This window comes from Elephantulus edwardii, unplaced genomic scaffold (genome assembly GCF_000299155.1).
Source record: "Elephantulus edwardii isolate Elephantulus edwardi_28Jun2011 unplaced genomic scaffold, EleEdw1.0 scaffold00199, whole genome shotgun sequence".
Lineage (NCBI taxonomy): Eukaryota > Metazoa > Chordata > Mammalia > Macroscelidea > Macroscelididae > Elephantulus > Elephantulus edwardii.
In genome coordinates, this window is record NW_006399949.1 from 2,320,232 (window position 1) to 2,339,812 (window position 19,581).

At 37.9% G+C, this 19,581-nt stretch overlaps 1 protein-coding gene across 1 annotated transcript in view; it reads left to right on the top strand.

Moving 5' to 3' along the window:
* The first annotated feature begins 7,334 nt into the window (after window positions 1-7,334).
* LOC102874776 overlaps window positions 7,335-19,581 on the top strand; it is a 114,422-nt gene continuing 102,175 nt past the window's right edge. The window contains exons 1-3 of the mRNA XM_006897074.1: window positions 7,335-7,466; window positions 9,577-9,757; window positions 10,677-10,746. Of these exons, the coding sequence (XP_006897136.1) occupies window positions 7,335-7,466; window positions 9,577-9,757; window positions 10,677-10,746 (383 nt within the window). The remainder of the gene's footprint in view (window positions 7,467-9,576; window positions 9,758-10,676; window positions 10,747-19,581) is intronic.

Sequence of the window (19,581 nt, forward strand, 5' to 3'; positions counted from 1 at the left end):
CAGAGGCAATGAGATTGGCACAGGATAGAGCATGGTTTAGGGCTGTTGTACATAGGGTCGCTATGAGTCGCAAACGACTCGATGGCACATAACAACAAAAACAACAATATAAGTAATATATATATATATATACACACACACATATATATGCTCATATTTTATATATATAGACATCCTTTAGATTACAAAGGACATGAAATATGATAATCAATAATTGCTGAGGGAGTTGTTATGTGCCATCGAGTCACCTGTGATTTATAGTGACCCTACGTACAACAGCTCTGAACCCTGCTCTATCCTTTACCAACCTTATTGTCTCTGACACATCTATCCTCATTACCCCAGTCACTGAGTCAATTCATGTCACCGAGGGTCTTTCTTTCTTGTGCTGTTCCTCCATTCTCTTAAGGATAATATTCCTCTCCAAGGACTGATACCTCCTTGCAATGTGCCTAAAGTATGTCAGATGGAGCTTCAGAATCCTTGCCTCTAGGGGTTTCAACCTCTCCAGGACAAATCTGTTTGTTTTCCTGGCAATCTATGGTATATTAATAGTCTTCTCCAGCACCAGAGCACAAATGCATCAATTCCCTTTCTATCATCCCTAGTTATTGTCCAGTTTTCTGACTCATAGTTAGTCAATTACAAAGACTAAGGCCTGGATCAGGTGTATCTTAGTTTCCAGACTGACATAGTTGTTCTTCAGTACTCTGGAGAGGTCCCTGACAGCAGACTGTCCCAATGCAGTTCATCTTTTTATTTCCTGGTAGCTAGTACCAAGAGTGTTGATAATGGATCCAAGCAAATGAAAACTGTTAACAGTCTCAATCTCTTCACCATCTATCATGATGCTGCCAATTGGCCCAGTGGCAAGAATCTTTGATCTTTATTTTCTTTTTTTTCCCCCCTACTTTAAAAAAAAATTCTATTACTCTGATTTATTTACAAAGTTTGAATACATTGTTTTTCACAAAAGATCCTTCCCATTTATTTCACCCCACCCACTCACTGAATTGTGCGACCCTATGATTTAACAACCCTGCTCCCCCACCCTCATCCCTTTATTTCCACCCTCTCCCCTGCCTTGGATCCTCATACTTATTCTACAATAATTATTTTATACAGTATTTGTCTTTGTTAGTTCACTCACCATAATGCTCTCCAGTTCCTCCAAAGTTAGGTAGTAATTTATAAACTCATTGCTCCTGTGTGCTGTGTAGTATTCCATTGTATGAATATAAAACAACTTCTCAATCCATTCATTTGTGGTTGGACATCTGGGCTGTTTTCATGTTCTTGTGATGCTGAATAATGCCATTATCAACATTGGGAATGGGACCGTTTAAAGATTAAATCCTTGTGTTCATCAAAACCTTTTCCCAACAGGGTAAAAATACAACCAATTGACTGGGAACAAACATTTGGCAAAACCATCTCAGGCAAGAGTCTCATAATGAAAGTTTATAGAATACTCCTGGGACTCTACAAGAAAAAGTCTGAAAACCCAATTAAAAAATGGGCAAAAGACATGAGAAGAATTTTCACAAAGGAAGATATCCAAATGCCTAATAGACCTATTAAGAAATGCTCCAAGTCACTGGCAATAAGAGAGATTCAAATAAAAACCACAATGAGGTACCATCTCACTCCAGTAGCAGTGGAAAAGTTTAATAGGATAGCAAGTAATAAATGTCAAGATGTGGTGAGATAGAAATTTTACATTGCTGGTGGGATTGCCCAATGATACAACCACTCTGGAAGGCAGTTTGGCGCTTCCTCAAAAAGCTGAACATAGAAAGTCCATGTGACCCAGCTATTCCATTGCTTGGAACATACCCCAAGAAAATGAGAACTAAGGCTCAAACGGAAACTTGTACACCAATGTTCATAGCAGCATTAATCTTTTTCTTGATGTTAGCTTCAATCCATATGGAAGGCTGCAGTCCTTGACTTTCTGTAGCCAGTGCTTCAGGTCCTCTTCAATAATTACATAATATAAACTGTCTAATAATCACTGCACACTCTCTTTATCACTTACTATGGTAAATACTTCACTTGTCTTAAGAGATAAAATAAATTCCTTAAGCTGATATACCTGGAAACTTTTGAGAAGCTGGATTTGGCTCCTGCTGTGTCGGACTCCAGAACCATTGCACTGCCAGGATTGTAATAAACCTGGGATAACATTTATTCCAAAATGGTTTTTTTACATTTTTATTCCATTTTTTCCTATTTTTTATTGGTTTGCATACAAAATTAGTATATGTTGTGTTTAATTTATATAAATTATGTTTCACACATTTAGTCCAGACATAATTTTGATTGAGAAGAAGCCTGAGAAGAGAAATGAATTGACTAAAATGACCTCAAAGGATCAAAATGTAAGCCTGCATCTCCTGACTCCCTGTTTGGTATGCCTTACGCACTAAGCTCATGAAGGTCACTGGATTCTCCTGGTGATTTCTGAGGGTTCTGGTGAGGGTTGGGGAGGGGATAAATGTTTAATTTAAAGCAGAGTATATGGTGCTTGTAAGGTGCTCTGGTATCATAGTCCACAAGGATTTTCACAGTTAACCCAGGGGCCATTTCTCTCTGGTGGTTCAAATCCACCAACTACTCCTCAGGAGAAAGATGAATAATCTCTGGTGCAATCTACAACCTCAGAAATCCAATGGAGGGTGGGCTATGAGTCATTTCCAACTAGATGACGACGAGTGAGTGAAAGTTTGCAATGTTCAGATGTGAATCATCGGTTCAAAATGTATTTATGAGTGCTTACTATGAGACAGTTATTGTGTGTGTCAAGTGCTATGTTGTTATGGTGGTTAGATGCTTTTGAGTTGAGTACTACTTATAGAGACCATATGAACAACAGATCTGAATCATGTCTTATCCTATGCCATCCTCATCGTCTCTGACACTCTGGAGCCTATTTGCAGTCAGTGTCAATCCATCTAGTTGAGAAACTTCCACTTTTTTGGCAAACTTTCACTTTTCCAAGCATAAGGTCCATCCCCAAGGAATAGCCTCTCTTTGCAACATGCCCAAATTATGTGAGATAAAGCTTTGCCATCTTTGTTTCCAAAGAGCACTCTGGTTGCACTTTCTCCAAGACATCTATTTCCTCTTTTCGCAGTCTGTAGGATAGTCAGTACACTTCTGCAACAGCACAGCTCAAAAGCATCAATTCTTCTTCTGTCCTCTTTATTCATTGTCCAGCTCTCAGCAGCATAACAAGTGTTTGAAAAGACAATTGCTTAAATCAGGCACACCTTGGTCTTCAAACTGACATCATTGTTCCTCAATAATTTGGAGAGGTCCTCAACTGTAGACTTTGCCAGTGCCATATGTCTCCTGATCTCCTGACTGCTAGTATCAAAGGTATTTATTGTGAATCTAAGCAAGATAAAGTAATTGACAGTTTCAATCTTTTTCTACACATCTATTATTGGTAGAGGAATGCCTATCAATCCAGGGTTGTGTCCTTTCTCCATACATATTCAATTTGTATACTGAGCAAATAATTAATGAAGCTGGCTATATGAAGAGGAGTGTGGCATCTGTATTAGAGGAAGACTCATCAACTATCTGTGTTATGGTGTTGAAATAACTTTACTTCATGAAAGTGAGGAGAATATGAAACACTTGCCACAGAAGATCAAGAACTACAATCTTCACTATGGATTAAATCTCTACGTCAAGATGATCCTCACCACAGATCCAACAATCAACATTATGATATAGCAATATGATTGCTTGGATCAACAATTAACATCCTTGGTACCAGCAGTCAGGAAATTGGGAGATGTATTGCATTGGGCATGTCTGAAGAGCAATGATGTCAGTTTGAAGAGTAAAGTGCACCTGGTTCAGGCAGTGATCTTTAAACCACCTGCTATGCATCAAAGTAATGAATCAGAGAGAAAGAATAAGGATGACAGGAGAAGAATTGGTACCTTTGAGTTGTGGTTCTGGAGAAGAGTACTGAGCATCTCATGGACTGCCAAAAGAACAAACAAATATATATGTCCTGGAAAAGGTGTGGCCAGAATGTTCCTTGGAGGTAAGGATGACGTTTAATCTTTAATACTATTGACCATAGCTAGATGAAGCTATCCATTGAAAAGGGACAGTCTTCTTGGAAATATTGAGGGTCAGAGAAAAAGGGGAACCCTCAATGAAATGGATTGACACTGTGACTTCAGTAATGACCTCTAGTGTCTCAAAAATAATGAGGATAGTACAGGATAGAGCAAATTTCAGGTTGGCTGTTCATAGGGTCACAATGAGTCCTACTCAGCTCAACAATCAGTCCAGTGGTGAGAGGTTTTTTGTCTTGACATTGAATAATACATATTGAAGACCATAGCTTTTGATCTTCAGGAAGTACTTCAAATTCTCTTCACTTTCAGAAAACAAGGTTGTGCTATAAAGTGCTATAGTAGAACAATAAGCCAATTTGATCCCATTTCTCCCTCCAAAACATTTAAGATATGGTAGAGCTCATATAAAAGAGTTCTGGTGTTAGGGTGGCTAAGAGCTTGGCTGTTAACTGAACATTCAGTGCTTTGAACCACCAAGTGCTTAATGGAAGAAATACTAAAAAAAAAAAGCAAATAGGAAAAAAGAAGCAAATTACTTTTACAGAGAATACTTCAATATGGGTTGAGGCTCAATATCAAGAAGACAAAGATTCTCACCACTGGGCCAATTGGCAACATCAGGATGGATGTGAAGAGACTGAGATTGTTCACCGCTTTAGTTTGCTTGCATCCACAGTGAACACTCTCAGCACCAGCAGCCAGGAAATGAAAAGACGTTTTGTGATGGGAAAGTCTGCTGTTAGGGACCTCTCCAAAGTACTGAAGAGCAATGGTGTCTCTCTGGAGACTACGGTGTGTCTGATACAGGCCATGATCTTTGCTATTACTTGCTATGCATCAGAGAGTTGGACAATGACGAGGGAGGATAGAAGGACAATTGATGCCTTTGAGCTGTGGTGCTGGAGAAGAGCATTGAATATACCATGAACTGTTAAGAAGACAGGTTCAACCTGGAGAGGGCTAAACCAGGCTGCTCCTTGGAGGCAAGGATTCTGAAGCTTTGTCTGACATACTTTGGACATGTTGCAAGGAGGGAACAGTCCTTGGAAAAGGACATCATGCTTGAGAGGGTAGAGGGACAGCACAGGAAAGAAAGACCCTCTATGTGGTGGATTGATTAAGTGATTGGGATAATCAGAGTAACTGTGTCAGAGACAGTGAGAATGGCACAGGATAGAGAAGGATTTAAGGCTGTTGTACATAGGGTCGCTATGAGTCACAGGTGACTCAACGGCGCATAACAACAACAACAACAGTCTTAGAAACGCTATGAAGCATCTCTCTCCTTTAAAATTAGTGTGAGTCAGCATCGCTTCTGTGGTAACTTATCTGATTTTTTTTAAAAAAAACCAAATAAAAAGTCACATAAATTTGTTTAATACAAGGCAGACCTATGTAAATTTGTAAGATAATTTTTATAAGATGAATGACTTTGACAATTTACTAGTGTCTTCTCTCTACCATAAATTCCATAGTTTAGAACTTATGAGCTCAATCTTTGGGTTACCTTTCCCCTAAATTTGAATCCCACTTATGCTTTTCCTACATTGAATGGGTGACATAGGCAGGCTATTAATCAGTCTGGACCTCAGCTGATCTGTCTTTTTATTAGTATGAGATAGGTAAAGTGCCTCCTAGGATGGAATTAAACTAATTTAGGAGAAGAAAAAATGGTAGGATAGCTAGGAAAATTAGGACAGAAAGAAGAAAAAAAATGGAAGGAGAGAGAGAAAAAGAAGAAGGAGTAGTGTGGGATATCAGTTTGTTTTATTGAGTGAAGTAGGTCTTGTTGGCTTGAAGGTTGTCATTTGAAGTAGGTTTTAAAGATGCCATACAGATTAACTGTGTCTAATGAAATGATGTATTAAATTTCAAATGCTATTTTATTGTAAGAGATGTTTGAAATTTGTAAGAATTAAACGCTAATTTAAAATTATAAGTGCGTAAGTAATAAAGTATTCTTTTTTAATTTTTTAAAATTTTTATTAATTTTAATGAACATTTAGAAACTTTGATTTCCTTTCATTCATTGCTGCATTTCCCTCCCTGCCTACCCCTTCCTGCCCAGTTCGCTCTTCTCTTTGAAAAGTAAAAGAAAAATTCTTTCATTGTTATACAGTCACACCTCCCCCACCCCCACTCCCAGTCCCCTTCAGTATGCAGCCTTAAGTAAGAGAGTATTCTTAAGTTTAGGGCACTGATCATCAACTTTCAGCCTGTAGGCTAAAGATGACTACAAACATGGCTTTCTCAATACTTCAGATTATTTATAATATTTCCAAATCAAGAGATTTTCATAAATATTGACATGAATAAGAATTCCAAATGTAGAAAGTCCTCTAAAAGGACTCCCGAAAGAGTGTCTGAGATCAGGTTTTCTGCCAAATTGCAGAGGCAAACTCAGACATATTTTATTTAAAATAATAAAGTTACATAACATTTTGGCTTATGAGCAAAAAATATTGATCTCTTCTTTTTTTTTTTCTTTTGCAAGTACTGTTGGAGGTTAAGTGAGACATTGTTGGTTAAAAGAAAGATAAGAATTCTAGATATGTTCCAGGTATGGTAAATAGTTGAAAGAATCTAAATTAAGGGTAACGATGAAGAGTAAAATAAAGAGGAAATACAGAGTTAGGGTGTAGTCATGGTGTATTTCACATTATATATCTTGAATGTCAAAATGAGAGGTGTCTACTAAATTTTCCCTTCTATTTATATGTGTATAGTTATTTATTTCTATAATCAAGAAATAAAAGAAAATATAATCATAATTCCATAAAAAAAACCACTTTTATAAAAAGTTTCCCTTAGGGACTTATTGATATTTATCATTATCTCTAAAGGATTTCCAAAATACATCTGTTAAAGAAATGCACTGTGAAGAATCATGGAGTCCTTAAATATTTCTCAGTTAAATAGTGTTAAAAGACAAAAAGAAATAGAATTATATTGAAAATAGTGTTTTGCTTACTCAGAGCTTCTATTTGTTATTAAGAGATTCTATATTTGTTATTAATCAAGCCCCATAACAGCCTAGAGGTCAGTAAAATTCTGTCTGCTCTGAAGCCAACTGGGATTCAGACTCTCAAGTTCCAAGGGCAACACAAGGTGGAGCTAAAACCCATGTCTTGTGGATGCAGGTCCACACTGTAACATCTCCCAATCACCAGTGTGGTTGATTCCGTCTTGGTGTACTGGATTCTATTGGCATCAGTAGGTTACCATTACAGTATGGATAAAGAAGGACAGGCTGAACCAGTATCCAATAGATTTACCAGGAAGAAACAAAGTGAGCAGCGACGTGGATTTGGAGAGTGCAAGCCCTCTCTCCTAGGAGGACTAAATGGAACATATCTGAGAGATGTAGACAAGTAGAAAGGAAATTATGCCTGTTTACTATGATCTACCTATGAAGTTCTGCAAGAAGTAGGGCAGGTTCCACACTCTCTGCATAGGTCAGAAAAACAGAAATTTAAAAATTAGAAAAAAAGACTTGCTTAGAATCTCCTAGAAAGGTTCGTTGTTGTTATGTGCCATCAAGTTGACTCTAACTCGTAGTGACCTTATGTACAAAAGCTCTGAACCTTGTTCTTTCTTGAACCAATTTCATCATATCTGACACACCTACTCCTGTTACCCCAATCACTAAGTCAATACATCTCATCCAGAGTCTCCTTCTCTTACACTGTCCCACCAGTCTTCCAAGCATTATGTCCTTCTCCAAGGACTGGTGACCCCTGGCAACATGCCCAAAGTATGTCAGATTGAGTTTAAAAATCTTTGCTTCCAAGGAGCAGCCTGGTTTCACTCTCTCTGGGACTGACCTGTTTGCTTTCCTAGCAGTCCATGGTATTTTCAATACTCTTCTCCAATACCACAATTCAAAAGCATTAAGTTTTCTTCTGTCATCCTTAGACATTGTCCAGCTTTCTGATGCTTAGCAAGTAATTGCAAAGACAGTGGCCTGGATCAGATACACTTTAGTCTCTAGAATGACATCATTGCTCTTTAGTACTTTGGAGAGATCTCTGACGGCAGATTTTTCCCAATACAACTCATCTTTTTTATTTCCTGGCTGCTAGTACCAAGAATGTTGATTGTGGAGTCAAGCAAGCTGAAGCTGTTAACAATCTAAATCTCTTCATCATCTGTCACAATACTGCCAATCAGTTCAGTGATCAGTATTTTTTTTTCTTGATGTTGAGCTTCAATCCATATTTAAGGCTGTAGTCCTTGACCTTCTGCAGCAAATGTCTCAGATTCTCCTCAGTTTCAGCAAGCAAAGTTTTAAAGTTGATTATTATAAACTACAATACTGAAAGCAAAGACTCAGAGACTTGTATATTCATGTTCATTGCAGCACTCTTCACAATAGACAAAAGGCAGAAACAACCAAAATGTCTATCAATTGATGGAAAGATAAAATGTGGTCTATGTACAAGTGAATACTACTCAATGAGTAGAAGACATGAAGTCTAGATATATGATGCAATATAATTGGAGCTTGACAACATTTTGTGGAATGAAATGAGTCCTTTATAAAAAGGTGAGTATTATATGGCCTCACTCATACAAAGAGACAAGAAAAGGTAAGTGTGTAGAAATCACTAGCTGTCACCAGAAATGGAAGAGAAGAAATGTCAGTAGTTATTACATTTGCCAACTGCAGAAAAAGGTATTGTACATTCTTATTTAAATATTACAACCTTTATCAATAAACAAATATATAGGGAAATTGTGATACATTTACAGAAAGTAATATGCAGCCCTAAGGAATAGCAATTCCAAAAAATTTTATAAAACTTGGGAGAGACTAGAAAGCATTATGCTGAATGAAATATCTTGGTCACATAAGGATAAATCTTACATAAGGTACTATTGTGATAATAGGAGAGTAACTGAGCAAATATGTAGAAATATTCAAAAGAGGAAGCAGAAGTGGATAAAGAGGGACAGGAAAAAGGGGGAAGGGAGAAAATCCCTAGGAAAGCAGGGGGTTGGTGGCTGGAAGGGGTTGAAGGATTAGAAAATGTTTGATGGGGACTTGAGATGGGGTGATAATAGGCATAGAGCAATGAAAATTAAGTGTATAAAATACGCATATGAATGATTACATAAAAAGCAAGGTACATGGATTAAACACAACAAATATGAATGATTGTATAAAACACCAACTACATGTACAAACCATAGTGTATATGAATGATTGTAGTTTTAAAAAAAGTCTTGGTGTGAAAAAAAATATTACAGCTTTGAAAATTCTGTGAGACAACTTTGCTTTGTGCATAACCCTACAGAATTGAATGAATATTATGAGAGGGACAGACTCTGGGGTAGCAAGGGGCTTGTAGGTTCGAGACTAAAATCTTTCAGTGGGCTGCTAAGCATGTAACCCACAGCACCACCAGGTCTCCTTGATGATCCTCTGTTGTGTATGGTACAAAATCAAAAAATCAGATATATTATCTTCCAGGTGTCTCAGATCTGCCTTGCAGATGAATCTACCTTGAAAAATCCAGGTTTGAGCTGGGAATTATACAGCCTACAGTATGTAGAATATGGGGCTAAAAGAGCTCAACACAAAACTAAGCCTTACCCACATTCCCCAGTTCTGTTTGCTGACGGTTATCATGAGAAGTCTCCCAGTTCAGGAGGTAAGAATTCATCAGAGACCCAAAAGCCATTTTAAATTAACAATTTGATCCATAAATACTTTTTTTTCCAACAGGCTTTCAAATCCTTGCAGAAAAACCAATCTCTGGCATTTTAGACTGTGCCCTAGGTCAGGGAGAAATAATAACTATTAGATTTTTATTGTTATAAAACTGGCAGGAAATTTGGGTTCATGGCTGAGCTTCTGTAGCTTGCCTAAGAGCGCTGAAAATAGGACTAGCTGGCAGAGAATGTCATCTGCTGTGTTTGAGATTAAAACAAAAGCCAGATGGGCCCCAAAGACAGAAGAGGTGGGGCAGATGGGAAGTGCCCACCATGGCTATATAAAAAGCAGGATGAGAATATTGCTTGCATCTTATCTTTTCGAACCAAAACGAGCTTAAGAAATAGTCATCTTGAAATGAGGTGGGTAGAGTCAGCATGACAGCTGACTAAGTGGTGTGACTTTGGGGGTGCTGGGAAGTTCCTAAATGGTTTCACTTCTGGGAAGTCCTGGAGTCTGAAAAACATGTCTACAGATTTCAGACAGCTGATAGGTTATAATCAAAGCACAAAGGATACCATAAAACTTTACTGGCTGTGATAATAACTAAGCAAATCCATTTAGATTGGTTGTAGAAAACCTTAAAGAGTTCATATAGGAAGCAATTCCCCATTTTCAACACCTTTATCGCTGACTCATTTTATAGATGTGGACAAAAGAGATATGAGGACACTAGAGACTTACTACTCTGGCCCCTGCTCTCCACCTATCTCCCCCAAATTAAACTAGCTGTCATCATCTCAATTCTGATTAGAACCATATGCCTTTGGGATTGCAGCACAGCTTCTTACCACTTAGACCTCCAGAGCTCGTGTACTATAAAGTACAATTAGTCTATAGCATTTTCTTGATTGCAGTTTCTATGGAAGCAGGCATGTTTCATTCTTTCATGGTGCTGATTGGTGGGTTTGAACACCCCTTCTTTAGGTTAGTAAAGGAGTGCAAACTGTTTGCAAAGGGACCATGTCTAAGCCAAAGAGATTGACATTTCCTGTTGACTACTCTTACGCTTTGGAGTGAGGAGTGTGACCAGTTCAAGATCACCCAAAAAGTAAGGAACTTACATATTTAGATATTAGAGTTACTTTATATATTATAAAGTTGGGAACATACATTGTCACTGAGTAATTGCTGAAGGAAGATGAAAAATTTAAATTCACAAATACCGGGATTCTCCCTTCCTAAATAGAATTTACAATGTCTTCTAAGACTCTCCCCACACCCACATCCTTGCTGGTTCTTAAGCAGTATCCACAGCCTCAGGTAGAGTGGGAGGCAGTGAGCTGCCCATGCCATCTGTGCTGCTAGGATGCCCTGATATTTCCACCCAACATTCCTCCACATCCCATCTCCACCCCGCTATTTTTTCCCCTTGCTTGTTTAGAAAAATCAGCAACACTGTTTGATCTTATCCCTCTCCATCCCTTCACTGCACATGCAAACACACATTTCTCCCTTGAGTTAGTTTGTCAAATCTTTTGTTATTTACCCTTTAGCGTCACAAATAAGTCTGGTCTTGCCAACATTAAGCACATTGCAGCATTATTTATGTAGCAGCAATTGCTTCCTGCATCTGTGATTATAACCTAGGGGAAAGAACTGGCGCACAGGCTGGTCTTTCAAGTGTTCCCTTTTTTGCTTAAGTCATTAATGTTCCAACATTCGGTGCAGGTTTTCTGCCATGGCTTTTAGCTGCTAAACTAATGTTACATTAAAGTGATAAACGATGCCATAAAAATGAAGAACATCAGCAGAGGTATTAATGTGAGGTGCCCTTTAAAGGGATTTAGCCCGTGTATGTTTGAATGTATTTGTTATGAGATTCTCTGAGCATTTTAGTAATACACCCGTTTTAAATCCTTGCATCCTGATGTTGTCTATTTAAACAATGTCAGGTCTACTCTCCTTACATAGGCAGTAAAGATAAATCTTCTCATTAAATGAAGCTTGGTGAGTTCTATCCAGAGAGAAGCCCCTGGTAGACAAATGATTCAAAGGCTCCTCTGAACTCATTACGATTCATTTGGCTCCTGTCTTTCTCTTCCTGATCTCTTCCTTTCATAAGAACCACTCTGCTTTCTTATCCCAAATGGGTCAAGAGCTACTCTGACATCCCACCGCGCACAGGTGGTTTGACAAAAGATAGTGTCTTCACCACTTAAAAACTCTGCTATTGTGCCTTCTCCCCTGGGTGGGAATGTTTTAAGTTAACATTCCATTGTTTCAGGCCACTTGGGAGTTAATGAAGAAAAAGTTCAAGCATGTTTCCAGTTATATCCTAGGCACATTTATTTTATTTTACTTGTTACTCTTGTGAGATGCTTTTAAAGTTCTCCCACAACTTGCTCCCCAAAAGCTAGCTCTTGGAGTCATTGCCTCATAAGACATAGGTGTTAATGTTGGCTATCAAGATAATTACATTTCCATTAACTAGAATTCTGACGTCGAATTATTCCATGTCACCTTTGGTGACTACATCTTTTTACCATCATGCCTTTAATCTTATATCACTATCCATGCTCCTTCACAAACACTCAGAAAATACTTTTGATCAAGGATGACGTCGGTACAAGAGGCATCATAGCAAGGAGAAGAAACTTTAATTACTCTGTAGTGCTATCAATTTGGTTTTGCAGGGAGTTGCTCTTTTAAAGAAAATGTATTTCCTTTCTAGGTTAAGGCAATTAGAAGTTTTGCACTTTTGCTATTACACAGAGCCTTCAAAAGTACATCTGAGCTTAGCTGCTCAGCCTTTTATTTGCAATAAAGATGTACATTGGTGCAAAGGAAAGTGAAGACTCAAAAGGATACAGGAAATTCAATCTCAAAATACCTTGAGAGATTTATCTCAGTCTTTTATGTTAAAATTAATTTCCTTGAATTTGTAAAGTTTTCTGTCATTCTCTGTCTCATTTTCCTATTAGCGCTGATTCCCCACTTGATGGCAGTCTAATAGGTCATATGTTGTTTTGAGCATGTTCAGAAAAGAAGGTTGATCTTTAAAATCAAAGTTTAAAAGTAATCAAATATAACAATTGAATGTACAATGCTGTTAGTGGCTAATTAGTAAAATTATTATTGTTGTTGTTAGGTGCTGTCAAGTGGAGTATGACTCAGAGTGACCCTATCAACAACAGATGTACCAACAACTTTGTCCCATCCTGTGCCATTCTCACAATCTCTGATACACGAAAGCCCATTGCTGCAGTCAGTCCATCCTATTGAGGGTCTTCCTCTCCTTTGCCATCCTTCTACCTTTTTGTCCCTCTCCAAGGTCTAACCTCTCCTAGCAAAACTCCCACAGTACGTGAGAGAGGCTTCCTCATCATTGCCTCCAAGGCGCATTCTGGTTGCACCTTGTATTAATGATTCCAAATAGAAAACCCTATGTAATAATGACTTCTCAGCCTGCCATAATAAATTACCACAGACTTGGATGAATGAGAATGAGAAATGACTCTGACATTTCTAAAGACCAGAAGTCTGGAGTCAAACTGTGAGCAGGACCTTGCTCTCATATTCCTTTCAGGAAGAATCCTTTTTCCTGCCTGCTTCTCTCAACTTTTTGTAGCTCGAGGTGTTCCTTGATGTGTAGTGGCATAATTTCAATCTTTGCCCCTTGTCTTCACATGGATTAATCCTTGGTTTATCTCTTTTAAAGACATTTACCATTCGGTTCAGGGCCCACTCAGATAAACCAGAATCTTAAACCCCTTAATTATACCTGCAAAGACTTTCTTCTCAAATGAATCCACCTTCATATATTCCGAGAGTCAGGACAAGGATATATCCTTTGGGAATACGTCCTACAAGCTTAAAAGCAGGAATACAACAGACACCCTGCAATCTAAACGATCATTTTCATTTCCCTGTTATTCATCCGCCAGTAAAATCACTTATTTCCTATTATCTAGAATGAAAGTAGGTCTCTCTTCCAAGTAAAGTTTCATTACACAATTCTATTTCATTTTCTTCTTCTTTCCTTTCTCCCTTTCTATTTCTTAAAAGTATCACACTAGTTTCCATGACATTGTGTTTCGTACAATCATTCTCATACATTATATTTTATAAACTCAATCACGATTGGACCTTGTCCATAATTACTCTGTCTTTTCACCCGGATGTGAAAACCAATAAAAATATTAAAAAGCAAAACAAACTAACTAACCCAACAAACAAAAAGTATATTAGGATCAAACAGGGCTATTAAAGTCCAATAGATTTTCACTCATGACAACCCATGTGCTTCCACATACTACTCCAGACGGCTTTCCTGGCTAGGATTTTCAGAGAAGCAGATTATTGGGCCTTTCCTTCTCAGGACCATTGAATGAGGTCAAATCTCAAATCTGTCATTAACACTATGCTCAACTCCCTTGGATTAGGCCACACATATACAGGGAATAAAAAGACTTAAAAGATGTAGAGGACTCGTATAAAAATTCTTTACTATATCACTGGACATCTTCTCCATTAATTAATCATTTATCTCCCACCTAGAATATTCCAACAGCATACTTCTTGGTTTTCCTACTTCTCTGCATTTGTATTATAAAATAAGTTGCTGTTATTATGCAAATTTTCTACTAAATAAAATTTAAAAGGGAACTCTGGTGGCCTTGTGACAAGAAGCTGCACTGGAATCCTGAAGGCACAAATTTTGAATCTACCAGTTGCTGTGCAAGAGAAGTAGGGGCTGTCACCTCCCTTGCAATTAACTTGCTCTGAAAAATCCACGGAAGAGTCAGCTATGATGATGGGTCAGTCCAGCTCTACAATAAACAATAGCAATAACATTTAAAAATACCAAAGTTTCTTCTGGTTAAGAAAGTTTAGAGAAATCTTAAAAATACTTTCTTATATTAGATTTGCAAGAGAAGGATGGGCAATTTAGATTTTAAGACACTGTCACAGTCTGATAAAATAGATTATAAAGGACACTCATCCCTTCCTTTTCAGGCCCCGTTGGTGATGATCTGACCACTAGAGATTAACATGTATTTTTTTTCCATTTCCTGTGCAGTTTATTCAAACTCAAGGTGGCTTATTGGTATCAGAGTAGAAGTATATGCTTCGCAAGATTTTCAATAGCTTATTTTAAACAAATCCCCTGGTCTTTCTTATAAGGCATGTCTGATTGAATTGTAACTTTTGAGTTTTCAGTTAGCAGTCAGTTATATTAATCTTCAAATCACCCAGGAAATCCATTGTTAAATTTTAGACTGAAGTCTAATCCATTTCTGTTGAGTACGTTTTGATTCCAGACAATGCCATGTGTGACAAAGTAAAACTTCTCCAGAGGCTTGTATTCCCCATGCCCCTCGCCCCCATGGCCCAGCAATCTTAATGGAACTGGATTGTTAAAATTTTTCTCCATGGTATATTTCTTAGTGTGTTAAGACTGTTGTTGTTGTTGATTGCCTTTGAGTCGAGCATGACTCAGAGCGACCTTATGAACGAAAGGCCGGAAGCCCCTCTGTAACTATTGACATTTATCAAAGTTCCTAGAGTTTCTGGAGTATTGTAGTTGTTGTTGTTGTGCCATTGAGTTGGTTTCAATTCATAATATCCCTATTACAACAGAATGAGTCACTGCTCAGTCCTGCGCCATCTTCACTGTACTTGAGCTTTTGGTTATAACCATTGGGTCAGCCCATCTCAGTATGGCCTTCCTCCTCTTCCCAGTCCCTCTCCTTTACTGAATACGCTGTCTTTTGCTCAAGATGTGTCCTGCCCTAAAACAGACCTAAACTATATGAGACAAAAATCTCACCATCTTTGTCTCTAAGAAACATTCTTGTAGAATTTCTTCGAAGACGAATTACTTTTCCCTTTTAACAGCCCATGAGATATTCAGAATTTTAAACTAATATCACAATTCAAGGACATAAATTCTTTGGTTCTTCTTTCTTAATTGTCCAATTTTCACATGCACATGTGGCAATTGGAAACTCTATGGTCAAGTGGACTTTTGTTTTCTAAGTGAACACCTTCCTACTTAGCACTTTAAAGAAGTCTTTTGCAGCAAATTTCCCCAGTGTAACATGTCATTTAATGTCTTGACTGCAGCTTCCATGGATATTAATTGTGGTTTCAAGGAGAAGGAAGTACTGGAAATTGTCAAGATTTTCTCTATTGTCATGATCTTGCTTACTGGTCCAGGTAGGCTATTAGCTGAATAAAAATAATTTTTTACCATTTAGGGATTTAGAGAAGTTTGTAATGCTTGGTAGAGCTAGAGAAAAAGACCCTCAATGAGGTAGTCTAACACGGTGATTGCAACAATGAGCTGAAGCACAACAGTGGTTCTGGGGATTGTGTACATCCATATGTTGTCTCGTTCTATTGAATGGAGTTACTGTGGGTAGGAACTTACTTGAGCGAATCTAAAAATGGAAACAAGGACCTTGTTTGGAATGTTCTGCAATCAGTCAAGAACACTTAACAAATAATGAAGATTTTAGGTTTTAGGCTACCTGGAAGTGCCTGGTGGCATAGATTTTAGGAAATGGTGATGCTAACCCAAAGTCTGGACCTCTCTAGTGGTTATGAAATTCACCAGCTGATCTATGATTAAAAGGTGAACTATCTCCCCTCCACCCCCATCCTTTGCAATTTCCAACCCAGTACAGGGTCAGCTACTGACTAAATGGCAACGAGTTGAATTTGAATTGACGTGTCTCAGAAGAGAAACCTGGGGATTTGTTTCTCAAAATCCAGCCACTGATAGCTCTAGAGACCTCCACTCTCTGAGTTTCTTAGGATCTCTTTGATCCTTCCTCACAGAGATTGCATTGAACTGGCTATGTGCCTGATTCTTCCTTTTAGGCCTTAATAGATTTTTTAAATGCTATGTGTATGAGTGAATGTGATATTTATTTAATATATTTATTTGTTATTGCAGCCTTCAGTATGGATTGAGGCTCAATGTCAAGAAGACAAAGATTCTCACCACTGGACCAATTGGCAGCATAAGGATGGATGGTGAAGAGAGTGAAATTGTTCACAGCTTTAGTCTGCTTGGCTCCACAGTCAACACTCTTGGCACCAGCATCCAGGAAATTAAAATACATATTGTGATGAGGAAGTCTGCTGTTAGGGACCTCTCCAGGGTACTGGAGAGAAATCGTGTCACTCTAGAGACTAAGGTACATCTGATACAGGCCATGGTCTTTGCAATCACTTGTTATGCATCAGAGAGTTGGACAATGATTAGGAAGGATAGAAAGAGAATTGATGCCTCTGAGCTGTGGTACTGAAGAAGAGTATTGAATGTAGCATGGACTGCCAAAAAACAAAAATATTCAGCCTGGAGAGGGTTAAACCAGGCTGCTCCTTGGAGGCAAGGATTCTCGGGCTTCGTCTGACATACTTGGGACACGTTGTAAGGAGTGACAGGTCCTTGGAGAGGGACATCATGCTTGGGAGGGTGGAGGGACGGCACAAGAGGGGAAGACCCTCTATGTGGTGGATTGATTCAGGGACTGGGTTAATCGGGATGTATGTGTCAGAGGCAGTGCGACTGGCACAGGTTAGAGCAGGGTTTAGGGTTGTTGTACATAGGGTCGTTATAAGTCACAAGCGACTCGACAGCACATAGCAACAACATAACAACATACAGCAGAATGAAAGACTTACCAGTATTTTAAAACATTAATCTTTCACATAAATTTTACACTTTGAAGTTTAAATAATGATAAGAGGGTGTGTTATTTGATTTGATCATTCTTTTTGCCAAGTCAGTGGATATATTTTTTGCCAGTTCATATAATAAACACTCAGATTGGCAAACCAGTTTCACCTTTTATCTTCAACTTCATATGTACACAGAATGCATTGATGTTTTTGCTAAATTATGTTAAATTTTCCCATTTCTCTGGGGGTGTGTGTGTGTGTATTTAATTACTTAATGTTCTTTGGCAATTTAATATCATAAGATTTTTTTTCAAATTCTCTACTTAGAATTAAACTCTCTATGATGCCTTCATTTTCACATTTGCATATTTAAAATAAGAGAGGTGACAATTTCAAAGGGCAGCTAAAGAAAGCAAAGTATCATAATAAAATGTGCAAAGACCAGGAGTTAGAAAAATAAAAGAGAAGAACATGGTCAGAATTTGTCAAGCTTAAAAACCTAAATTAAAAAGTTCAAGTTTCAATAGTGAAGGATTCTATCGGCAAAATATTGAATGACACAAGAAGTATCAAAGTGAACTTATTCAGCGACATAAGGACAAATACTGTATAAGGTCATTATTGTGGAATGAATGTAAGGATCCAAGGAGGGAAGGGGTAGACAGAGGGATGAGGAGGGGTGGAGTGGGGGTTAATCGTAGGATCGCACAATTTGAAGGGTGGAAAGAAGGGTGTGAAGGAAATGGGAAAGACCTGGTGCGAAAAGCAAGGTATATAAACTTTGTAAATAAACAAGTAATAAAATAAAAAGAAAATTCATACAAAAAGATGAAAGGAATACACAGAATTTTGAATCAAAAAGAATTGGCTGATGTTGAATCATTTCAGAAAGTGATCAAGAACCAATGATGCTAAATGAAGAAATCCATGCAGCCCTCTGTTGTTGTAGTTATGTATCACTGAATACATAAATGAAAATTTACACAAAGCTATCATTCCAGTGGGCTTGTAGAGTTTATAAATCTTATGATGTAGATTGCTCGTCTTTCTCCTGCAGAGCAGCTGGTGCCTTTAAACCACATGCGTTTGAGTTAGCAGCACAATTCCTTACTACTCCTTACCAGTAGGCCACCAGATGACCAGAGCCACCCTGTGGGCAATAACAAAATGTAAGGTACCAGAATTTGATGAGGTATCAATTAAATTTGTAAATCTGAAAGACAACTACCTGGCCAACTAACTGGAAGAGAATCATATTTGTGCATATGAAAAAAATGTGATCCAACAGAAAGTAGAAAATATCACATAATGCCATTAATATCATATCATATACAAGTAAAATCTTGTTGAAGATTACTCAAAAATACCTGAAGGATTACATCAACAGGAAACACAGGAATTCACATTGGATTTAGAATAAACTATGGAATGGGGGATATCATTGTTAATGTCAGATTGATCTTGGCTGACTATAATAACAGAGGCTACAGGAAAAATCTATTTGTGTTTTATTGACTGCAGAGGTAGTCAATACACAATTATAGATAATAATAAACTATGGATAAATGTTGCAAAAAAGGAGGAAACCCATAATACTTTATTATATTCATGAAAGATTTCTACATGGACCAAGACACAGATCTTTAGTCAGAATAGGAATGTTGTATGGGTTAAAATAAGTGGGGCATTAAGGTTGCAATTCTTCACCTTACTTACTCAATTTGTATGGAGAGGGAGTAATCTGAGAAGCTGGATGCTATCAAGAAGACCAGGGCATTAGGAATTGAGGAAGGATCATCAGCAACCTGCAACATGCAAATAACACTATCTTGCCGAAAATGAACAAAACCTAAAATATTTACTAAAGAGGAGAAAAAGCACATAATCTTCAACATGGATTACACTTCATCATCAAGAAAACAAAAGTCAAGGTGAGCTTTCCCACCAGTTGCCTGGAAAGCATCTCTCTCCTTGAGAGGGGACCTTTCACACCACTCACCTAGAACCAGAGATTTTAAGGACTTTAAGAAGGATGAGTTGTTTTTATTTGCATCTCTCTTAGAGCTAGGGATTTTCAACATTTCTTCATGGGTTTGTTCACCATCTGAATGTCTTCTTTGGTGAAGT